General features: G+C 37.5%; 1 protein-coding gene across 1 annotated transcript in view; it reads right to left on the bottom strand.

Annotated features, from left to right (window-relative positions):
* Nucleotides 1–11,203, bottom strand: part of NPC1 (NPC intracellular cholesterol transporter 1) — a 41,654-nt gene that overhangs the window by 1,779 nt on the left and 28,672 nt on the right. Inside the window, exons 12-24 of the mRNA XM_072411313.1 lie at nt 10,941–11,130; nt 10,612–10,794; nt 10,031–10,145; nt 8,272–8,399; nt 6,640–6,780; nt 5,950–6,039; nt 5,672–5,862; nt 5,476–5,591; nt 5,136–5,265; nt 3,915–4,115; nt 3,368–3,599; nt 2,719–2,832; nt 1,726–1,888 (exon numbers count right to left, since the gene is read on the bottom strand). Coding sequence (XP_072267414.1) covers nt 1,726–1,888; nt 2,719–2,832; nt 3,368–3,599; nt 3,915–4,115; nt 5,136–5,265; nt 5,476–5,591; nt 5,672–5,862; nt 5,950–6,039; nt 6,640–6,780; nt 8,272–8,399; nt 10,031–10,145; nt 10,612–10,794; nt 10,941–11,130 — 1,994 coding nt within the window. The remainder of the gene's footprint in view (nt 1–1,725; nt 1,889–2,718; nt 2,833–3,367; nt 3,600–3,914; nt 4,116–5,135; nt 5,266–5,475; nt 5,592–5,671; nt 5,863–5,949; nt 6,040–6,639; nt 6,781–8,271; nt 8,400–10,030; nt 10,146–10,611; nt 10,795–10,940; nt 11,131–11,203) is intronic.

Genomic DNA, 11,203 nt, shown 5'->3' with positions numbered 1-11,203 from the left:
TGAACTTTAGTTCATCAAACTTCTATAGCTGAGAAAAATGAGATAGGATTTGTATTGCTACACCTTATTTCTTTACATTTATTTAGCAGAAAGGGGGTCTTCATACAATATTAGTACATTTTAAATCAACTTGCATTGTGAGAAAATGCTCCAGCAGCAAAACAAAGTAGTGGCACAAAGGAATTTTATTGTATTAAGTTTCTAAAAATGAAACATCTGCTTTGCTTGGTTTTACTACTTTGTTCATTAGGTTAGTAAAGTGGGGGAATGCTTTCTATGCTGTGGAGTCCCATTTAAAGCTAATATTGACTAAGTATAGCTATATAGAATATAATCTATAAGTAATATATTGAAATTGCTATGGGTTTAATAAACAAGTCAGTCTAAGGAGGAGGACATAACCGGGAAGGTATAAGCAAACAGTCCTGGAAGAAGACAAAAGATTTGGTGGATTCAAAGCAAAATTTCTGAACCTGAATAAAGACATTCTAAGATACAAAAGGTCTGCAAATACCTTGATGATTCGTGTCATGAGCCTTTCATGTTCATAAAGATTACTACCTCATCTGAAAAGAGGACCCAACTAATATAGACTCCAAGGACAGACGGCAAAAGGCTGCAGCTGCTATCACAGTCAGTGGGTGCACTGCAAGTCATTTTGCAACTCTGTGGTGGTATGGTAACATACAGGCTTTTAGCAAAAAGGCAAAGCCTCAGGTACTTTTAAAACTTGGACAGCAGGTAAGGGTCAGATTAGCTGAGGTGACCAAAGTCACTGTATTCAGGCAGTAAGAATGGCACAAAGTTTGGTGTTCCACAATGTGCCTTGCAAGCAGCAGAAGGGAGATGCTCCATCCAGCACAATATCAGTGCTCAGTCTTACTGCATTGCTCCCAGTACTTGGCCGCCCTGACCTACTCATTTTGTAAGCCTTCATGTGGGTCTGTATTGAGGCAATGCAAGTTGCTCTGGACTCAGAAACACCATTATGTGGTACCCAGTATTTGATACATCTAGGCTGCTCCTGCTATGCCTACGCACGGTCTGAATACAGTAAAAAAAAATGCTAGAAAAAAATTAGGTTGGTTATTCTTTAGCACAGTATGATGGAAGAAACACCCATCCTGCTAGTACATTGGAAAAAAAACAGGGCTAGAGTAAGCAGAAGTATAACCCAAAGGTTAGCCCCTTCCGAATCATTAATGCTATATAAATATATATATATATATATATATATATATATCTTGCAGTGTACAGCAGCCTGATGTGCAACATGCTCTCTAATCGACATGTCTTCACAAGCAGCTATGTAAACCCTACAAGGACATGACTAGAGAGGCTTCATTGCTTCCAAGTTCTCATATGACATGGTGCCATTAGCTGTATTTAGTAGCTTGAAGAAGCCGGTTGGTAAAGGCTTGGCTGCCTATGCCCAAAATAGCCACACATAATTGTGTAAGGCACATTCATTTATTCAAACAGATGAATACACCCAAAAATAAGCAGCATTATTTGTTGTTGCCCTGTATGTTCTCATCTTAGTTCCTTGCTAGTCCAAGTCAACATTTTGAGTTCATTCATGAGTTCTTGGGTATACATCACAAATGTCTGTGGGAAAGTAATCCTTGTAAACCATAGAGTGTTCTCTACTAGGATGGCTGCAAATGACTCAGTAAGACTTCCCCTGTATGTTCTACTAGTCATAGTCACTGCTACCGCACTCACCTATGTAACTAAGAAGAACTGGCAGAAATATTAGGCCATGAGCTGCACCAAGAAGCACCATAGATAAGTACATCCTGAAGTAGAAAATCTTGAATATCTGAGACTTGGACAAGCCCATGATGCCGATTCCCAGAAACTTTGTCAGAGTAATTCCACTGAAGACCTGAGAAAAATCAGATTTTTTTTTTGTTATATTCTAACTCAAAACTATGTAATGAAAATGTTATTGTTACAACACAAAAAGGGGAAAAAACAAACCAAAGTGTACTTTAATGTATTTTATAAAGCTAGTGTTTTGCCTACATATACAATGAAAAAATTAAGCACTAGTGAAATCACTACATAACAGTAATACTAGCCATGTAACCCACAACGCAGATAATAATGTAACATATCCCAATTGAGCCGAATTTAGGAGGAATAGGAGAACAAAAGTATTGTCATTGCTAACCATTAATATAAGCAGCATGCGTGTGAGCAGGTTGCTGCAAGCAGTATTGTTTTTTTGCAGACAGTAGTCTTGGTTTTGGAGCTTCCTTTGGCAAAGGAAAATATTATTTAGAGCGGCTTTTACTAGTTAAGAGGTTTTTTTTTTTTTCCACTTCTCATTTTTTTCCCAACGTCATACACCCAGTTCTTATTTTAAATTAAATATTTAAAATAACTTTTAGAACATGACAAATGTCAAACATAGCACAAAAAGTTTAATAGCCATAATTCCTAGCTCTCATGTTTTGCGTTTTGTTTTTTTGCACCACTGACCATCACTTGTAGCATGTCTGCAGTCTCTGACCATAGTAGCATGGCCTCATATGAACGTCTGCAGTCCGATAGCTTTTGGTATTTATTTTTGCAATATTGATTGATAACTATGACCCTTTGATGAAGTCAGTAACAGCACTAAAAGACCTCAATTTGAAATAAATTGCCCACCACTAGTTTAGCACCACCTTGGAATATAAATAAGGGCTGACTGCTCACTACCACACTTACCGAACTTCCCATGTGTGCCAAGGCATCCTGTGCACGCTGTGCTCGGCTTCCCTTGGTGCTGATGGAGAAGGCTCTAGTTATATGGCTGCAGAACTCCACAGAAATGCCACAACACTGCAAGGTAATAATGTCACCAGAATGTTAGGTTAATGTACATTAAATTGGTGAGAAAACAAATTCTAGACAGATGTGACACACATACACCAGGTACACATGATAAAACTGATGCATGTTGTAATAAACTTGATGTAGAAGAGCACACAGTGGAGAATGCTATGCAAAGACTGCACCTACAACATTACTCTCAAAGCATGAACAACACAGCTAAAATGGGTCTATAGCCAAAATAATATTTGTTCCTGTTTTGGATATTGTGCGTAAGTGTTAAAGCTGTCAGGTTTTTATTTGTATCTGTTTTTCCTTTAGACAGTGGGTAGGGCACCTGTTCCAGTAGTAACAAAAACTACATGTCCCTCTACGTTGAGGAGATTTCCTTGCGCCTCTATATTTGATACTAGCACAGACGTGAGGAGGGATCTACCAAACAGACAACCGACAAAAAAACACTCCATCCAGCAGAGTTTTCTGTTTTTTGGATATAGATACCTAGCAATAGGTTTACTTCAGATGTATAGCAAATAGAACTTACCATGACTAAATTCACTAGAGACACAGCGTTCAGGCTGATGTTCCAGAGCCACATGACTCCAAACATATTGACGAGGATCATGGAGATGGTAAGACACATCAGGACGGAGGACCAGATCTCGAAGCCCAGAAGAATGACAGTCACAAAGAAGATTGCAGCCAACGACAGGCAAAGGTTGAACACTGTATCATCCACAATGGTTAGGTATTGTTCATAGAACACATAGAAAACACTGCAAATAAGCAAAAATATAAAACTTTTAATGTATTTTTCATGAACATGTCAAAGGCAAAACAAATGTCATTACCTTGGCCTGGTGAATAGCTGTACATTATTATCATCACACAAGTGATTTGCTTTCTTAAAAAGCAAGCAACCCAAAAATATTACATACGGTACAAACATCTTTAGAAAAATGTAAAATGAAAACATAATTAAAGAAAAAAAAATCCACAAATACGTTACTTGTAAGAGTTGTAATGCTTATATTTATAATCATGTTTTTACTAAAATCACCAAAATTAAATAAATCAGCCTCAGAAAATACCTGTAAGCAAACACTCTGTAATTTTTGCCAGGGACATCTATGCTGTCAGTGATATTCTTGGCTATTACTTGTGCTTTTCGCATGGCATCGATGAAGTCCGAGGAGTCATGTAGGATGGTGTGGTAAGTCATAAAGTAAGTAGCTCCCACATCTGTACCATTGGATATGAGGTCTACAGCAGTGCTGTATGCAGCATGTCCACTAAAAGGGGTCAAAAGAAAGAACAGTCACTTCTGTCCCAACTCCAAATTATCAATCACTTTTTGATCAACAATGCTTTACCTCCTCTGACTCCTCTATTTCTCCAGAACATTCTTAAGGATCCTAAATTGCCCATACTCAACTATAAGCCAGACAAAAACTTTGTCCAGTTCCATCCTGTGCAACATATCACATATAAACTATTTATAGTACCTAGGTATTCCCCACCCTTTCCTTCCACGATGTAAAATTGCAAGACTTCTGGAGCCTAACACAAACACACAGTTCAACAAAATGATTCCAAGGTGACCAGATCAGATAAACATGGTCCATAGAATCCAAGATTCTCATCACCCTCATTTAAAAACACTCCTTTAATGATCTAATATCCTTCTTCTGAACAGATATTCGCTCCTGGCTGCCACTGTCCCGCTTTCCCCACTGTCTTTCCACTTTATCTACCGCCTCCTTCTTTTCTTCCCTCTATAGATTCGTCTACTTCTCTATGGTCTAACCTTAGGTTTTGTTTGTATAATACTGCTGCAATGATCTATGACCTGTGACAATCAATACAAAAGCTGATCAGAACACATGCACTTGTTCTCCTTTTTTGCTCTTGCTGTTTTCTTAATTGTCATAAACCTTTTCCATTTGTTTTTGTCATATACCTATCTCCCGATTTGTTGTTGGTGCTTTATAATCTCAATAAATGTGGTCATTAAAAAAGCTTCAAATATCAATACACATTAACACACATGGCATTTTAAATGGGGACTTAGCAAAATATAAATAGAGGAAATTACCTGCAAAAAATAAAATGCCAAACAAACAATTTAGTTCATGAAAAAGAAGTTGGAAGAACAAGTTAGACAGCATTGGGACAATTAAACCTTGAACACAACGAATAATGAAGAAGTTACAGAATCTTTTGTACAAGGCACACAAAATCTCATATTGACTTTAGCATTATTTCCCTAGGCCAGATTCTCAGCACTAATGACAATGTCTTGTTGGACCTACCCTTTCCCACATTTCGGGTTCGGATTGTCTGAGAGGTACATTGGCAGAAATTTCATGAAATCCTCTCCTACTGGCTTCCGTTTACCTTCCGTTGTAAGATTTCGACAGCGATGGCAGGATGGGTCCACAACTGCAAGGAACAAGTTTAATTTAGTGCTTTAATGCAGCATTACATATTCTCTCAAAGTTTTCTGACAGTTTTGGTTTGATATAAATGATCAAAGTCTAACAATTCTACATATGTATACAGTGCAATTGGGAATGGGTACAAAACATTACCCATACTATCCATGCTGTTTTTTTTTTCTTTCTACCAGGTTGACCTTTATTAAAAAATTACCTGAAGCATTGCAAAACTTTTCAGATTCGTTATACACACGACAACACGTTGATTGAGGTTTCACCCAGTCAAAGTAATCATCCAGCCAAGAGGAAGGAGCATAGCCTATTTTTGTGCTAGAAATCGAGATAGGTTATTAGAAGACTGCATGGTTATATAAACATATATGAGATTTAATTTATAAATTACTACTCACTAGTTGTCTAATTGTGCAGCATTGTAAATCTGTTGAACCAATGAGTTGTTGTTGCATCCTGCCCCACCGCACACCATAGCCTGCCCCTCCTTTGTTTTATAGTCATGTCCTTCTTCCACCACAAAATACACTGGAGCACCGGTGTGTAGGTATTTATTCAGGGACTCAAAGTATTTCAGTACATAGGAATCCTACAGCAAAAAGCAAAAATGTCAGAACAGACAATATGTGATCAGCACATTGCATATCTTTAGTTCCATAGTGTAATGAAAACTCACATCTGGCATTGACAGGGACTGATCCAAACCAATTTCGACTTTATTGACCACAGCAATGCTAAAGGAGAGAATTCCCACAAAGACTGACATCTGCAAAAAACAATACATCTCTGATCATACCAGCCAGCTGAAGCATCACATTAATATACCTTTCTTACTTTGGTTGCCAGGAATAAACCCTGCACAGCACACAGGAGCATACATAATGTATATTACTAAATGTACACCTAAAGCCCAAACTGGTTTTATTATTGAAAGAGTAGAAACAGTTATCAGCCTTGTCAGATTTGTTTTACTGTTTCTTTACTGGTGACAAAAAAAAAAAAAAGAAAAAGTTACAGACTTGGTTCAGTGAAAACTGTCAAAGGACAAGATTTCTCTCACTTCCTGATATGTCACAGGAAGTAATGGAAACCTTACAGGGGTTTTAACCTCGCTACTTTTACTTCATTATTTTTCTGCAATAAAAAAAAGCTTTCAGATCCTACAAAAGTGCAAAAACTAAAATTAGGGCCTGTTGCTAAAAATGAAGCTGTAAGGAGAGATTCAATTACTCATGCACAGACATATTGCATTCTTTAATTTATCCATTCCTGTCCCTAACAATAGGTCAATTCTAAAGTTTTCAATTAAACGTGTTGTTCTGATTTACTGCTAGTGTGTGAGATACACAACATAGATATCACGCACCACTATAGGCCGCATCCAATCGTTCATTAGCAGAGGGGCATGGATCTTCTTGAAGAACAGGAAAAGACAGCTCTTTCGTTTGTCTGTACTGCGATTCTTCTTACATCCTGGGACACAGCAGAGGATGTCCAGCCTGTCTTTCTACAGAATTAAAAAAAGATAAATCAGTCACAGTACAAAGGTGAATACTGGTTTGGGTGATATAAATACAGTCTCAGTTTTCCTATAGTTCATGTGTACACACCTATTAACTGTAGTGCAGAGAGTGCACCAATATGGTCACCAAAAATATTTAAGAAATCGATTGTTGTCCTAAAGCCTAACTCCAAGAATCACTGAAAGGATTAAATGCCTATTTATGTATGTATAGGGGACTCCTCATCTCCAGCCTCTTTCATAAACCATTGGATGTCATCCTCTACAATGTAGGATGAATAGTATGCATAGTATGTGAGGGTGTCAAAGGCTTGACCACAACACAGGGGTAAGATGGAAGAGAAGCCACAAAAAGAGGGTAAGGAAACCCTGGACCTAAACAAAAATGTAACCCTTGCAGTGTGGCCCCCTAAAGAGATTTCTTTTTTATTCTTAACACGTTTTTGTTCAATTGTTCACCATCTACCAAATAAATATGTATAAAAAATGTCTAAACTATTTGAGAGGAGCCAATACAACCTATTTGGAAGATAAAGTACAAACATACATCCAATATAAAATCACTCTGAGGCTGCTGGGTCAGGGACATAACTAACAAAGATGTTTGCCAGCTAATTAATTGTTTACATATGAAGGGGAAGATAACAACCAAAGCTTTAGAATCATGAAAACAAAGCTATATAAAACTATAGTTAAAAAAAAAGTTTTGAAAAATGTACTGCAACTATGTATGAAAATAGGCTAATGGATAATGCTTTAAAAATGTCGCACAAAATATATTGCCCAGAATCAGCCCTACTATAACTGACACACATATACAAGTTTACTTCACACTTCTTTAGTCTATATGTTAGCCATAATAATTGCTAGCTATATGAATATTACTATCAAAAACATTTAACCAATAGTTTTGTATTATGGTCGGCAGTATTAAGACACAATAAAATGTGTAAGTGAATGTGTAAATTCTTAAACCCAGGCAATTGCTCCCACTGGGACTAGTAGCAATGCCACTGACACTGCCAAGCTGGGACAGGAGCCAGGTTTGTAGCCCCAGAAACAGAAAAGTTAAGTACAGGTAGTTGTGTAACTCAGGGCTATCCCACTTTCTGCATATAGAGGACAAGTGAATAAGCAGACATAGTGGCAGAAGACTCGAGTGGAAGCAAATATTATGTTTTACAGAGTGTTGGGGTTAAAAAACTCATCTTACACTCAAGTATTTACAAAATCTGACAATGCAAATAAGCACAGGACCAATGATGAATCAGCCATAGGACTTTCTATGAGAAGTATATACCAGTATAAAATATTTTAATATACTTTTAACTGAAACGTCTTACATGAAGCCTGGTATGAGCGGTATTATTGTTGTTTATGTAATGATTATTAGTATTGATTCATAATAAAATATTATGAAAAGTAGCATTTCAATTTGTAAATTAAGTTCTGCTTTGCATATCTTCTTTTATTCACCTCTTGACGTTTGATATCCAATCCCAAAAGGCTCACAAAGAAAGTGATCTGAAGCAAGAAATCCAGGAAGACGGCCATTCCAGCAAACAGTGAAAATGTGCGTACAGCCGGCATACTGGACAATGCCCCTGTAGGGAGACAAACACATTGCCATGGTTTATGTTCAGTTTTGTCAGGATACCAGGAAAGATGTTTTTTTATAAAAACAACAAAGCAATTTCACTACAAGAGAGGAGTGTGTACTGTTATGCAAGATAGAGACAAGTTTGGAGATAAATTTCAAAAGAAAATATACTGTAATATACTGTTTTTTTTTTTATATAAAGCCAAGCTGCAAAGACAAAGGTTATACCTCTACACCTGCCTGGTACTTTTAATCTTCTATATCATGCCTGTGCAGCATACTAGGCACTGCAGTTTCATCCGCTAACTTCTATGCCACTATTGTGTATTATAGAGACGAGGAGGTGATAAGAGGTACAACAGAGCACAGCATGGTAAACAGGCACCCAACACACCAGGAAGTGAGACCAATGTGAAACAGCCACTGCTCTGTAAAAATCAATGATATTTATTGTAGTTGGGGCATTTAGATATTTACATATTCTAAACAAACAGTAAAAAGGCTTTAAAAAAATCCTAACTGACCTAAGCAGTTACATATACTATGGAGCAATTAGCCTAAACTTGCATAGCAGAAATATTTTAAGTCATTCTCTCAGCAATTCATCTCCTCTTTTCTCCTTCCCAGCAGTGACTTAGCAGCCTAATATCTCCAATGTGAACACACAGCAAGTATTCTGTTAAGGGGAGTAGAGTATGTTGAGTTCAAACTAGGTGAACTGTTTCAGTGTTTCTGATATAAACTTTGAGGATTCATTATTTCACAGTGACTTCAGCTACCAGTAAGACTCATTTTAAAGCTCATGCATCCCTTAGTAAGATCATGTAAACACTTGAATTTTACATAACCACATATTTTAAAATTACATCAAAGACCTAGCAATTCAACAAAAATAAATTTAAATGAACAATTGGTCGATTGTTTTTTAAAATAAGCTTCAACCATGTCTCTGTCTGTGTACGACTGTACACACTCCTCTCCTTCGATTTCACTGCACTATAATGTCCTTGCAAAGTACTCTAGAAGCTGCAGCATGCCAGAGACATTCAGGATCATGTAGGCCTTTCCTTTAAAGTTTAAGACTACGTACACACGTCAGATGATGCTCGTCCAATTCCCCTCGGAGCTATTATCCAACGAGAATCTGATGTGTGTACAGCAGCCATCCGACACTGTTCATGGATCCACCCTGGCAGATCCAAGAACAACAAATGACTGCAATGCAAGTGAAGGGGAGAGAGCGCAGGAAGTTGCTGGTCGCTCGTTCTCCCCCCTCCCCTCTTCAAAGACCAGAACTGTGCTGTATGTACAGCGCTCGTTCATGCATTTGTCAGTCTTTTGTCATTGGAAAGGGTTGTGAAAGATCGTGTGTATGAAGCTTTACTGTCCCTGGCCAGCCCCTTTTGTTCACTGCATTTCAGCTCTTTTCAATCATCAGGAACCATGAATGGCAAAGTATAAGCAACCAACATTAGCAGTCACATAAAGCAACCCTGTGAATTGTCATTGTCAGGAATTTACTGAATACCTGTGCTAATTTCTTCTGAATTAATTCTATGAATATCAAAACATTTTAGCAATACCTGAAAGAAGAGAGATGCTGCTTTATTCTCTATATACAGTTTAGGAACTTACCCAAGAAAAAGGCCACAGTCTCAGAAAACGCAGACAAGAATATGCTCGGGGCAACGTCCCCCAGGATTCTGCCAATCTGCTGATCAAGCTTCTCATTCTGCAAACGTTCATCTCTCTGTGAAAGTAAAAGCTTTAATTAATACCAACATCAAAATTACACAATAAATAACATGGTTACGCACTAAAATCTACTAGCACTAGTTACAACTTCAGTCTGGATTTTGGTGCCTGTGTCCCTGTAGGAGAAATCTGATCTTGTATCACTTCTTTATCATGGGGTGTTGTTTGAATGTCAGTAAAAGGAGAACAATAAAACTTATGTCCAATGGCCAGAGAAGAATATTAGAATAGTATTTATTATGGACAGTGTAAACACATGGTTTATGACATAACAGGTTTAATTCTTTATGATGTATTTGTCATACCAATCAGCGGTCACAGACAAAGAAAACATTTAAAAAAACACATTTAATTTTATTGTATTGTATGGAGGGAATAACCTATCCTTATATTAAGCTAATTAAGCCCTGCAACAGCTTGCACAAAAGATGTGACATCCTAAAAGACAAATCACAATGTACCTGTAAGGTCTGCACAATGATATATATGTTGTCCACTCCAACTGCTAGAACCAGGAATGGGATGACCTCAATAACAATGAGAGTGAGTGGAATGCCCGCATAGCTGAAGATACCCAGGGAGCATGCAACGGAGCTCAGCACAATAAGGATACCAGCAATACCGAGGGAGATCTTGGACTCCACCTGAATAAAATACAAGGAGATGAGATTATAACATTTTACAAATGACTTTTAAAAAGAGCTTAGATATGTGGTTAAGGACTTAGAATGAATGTTTTCCTCCTTGTGCACAATCCTGTGTAAAATAAAGAACAATGACTGGTACCCACCAAAATGCGGTTACACTGGCTGACATGGCCCAGGGCCAGCGAGATGTAGAGAAACATCAAAGCGTAGCTGATAAGGACAGTGATCACATCACTACTACTTTCCCTGTTAATCTCATCTTCAATACTCCTCTCAGCAGAGAATGAGATAGATAAATTGGAGTTGTTGTAGTTTTTCATAAATTTGATAAATCTATGAAAGAAGAATAAGACCCAATATTGTAAATGGTGCATGTACAAATATTTTCATATATGAGCCAATACAT

The sequence above is a fragment of the Pyxicephalus adspersus genome, chromosome 5 (assembly GCF_032062135.1).
Source record: "Pyxicephalus adspersus chromosome 5, UCB_Pads_2.0, whole genome shotgun sequence".
NCBI classification, from domain to species: Eukaryota; Metazoa; Chordata; class Amphibia; order Anura; family Pyxicephalidae; genus Pyxicephalus; species Pyxicephalus adspersus.
This window is presented reverse-complemented; position numbering and strand designations above follow the sequence as displayed.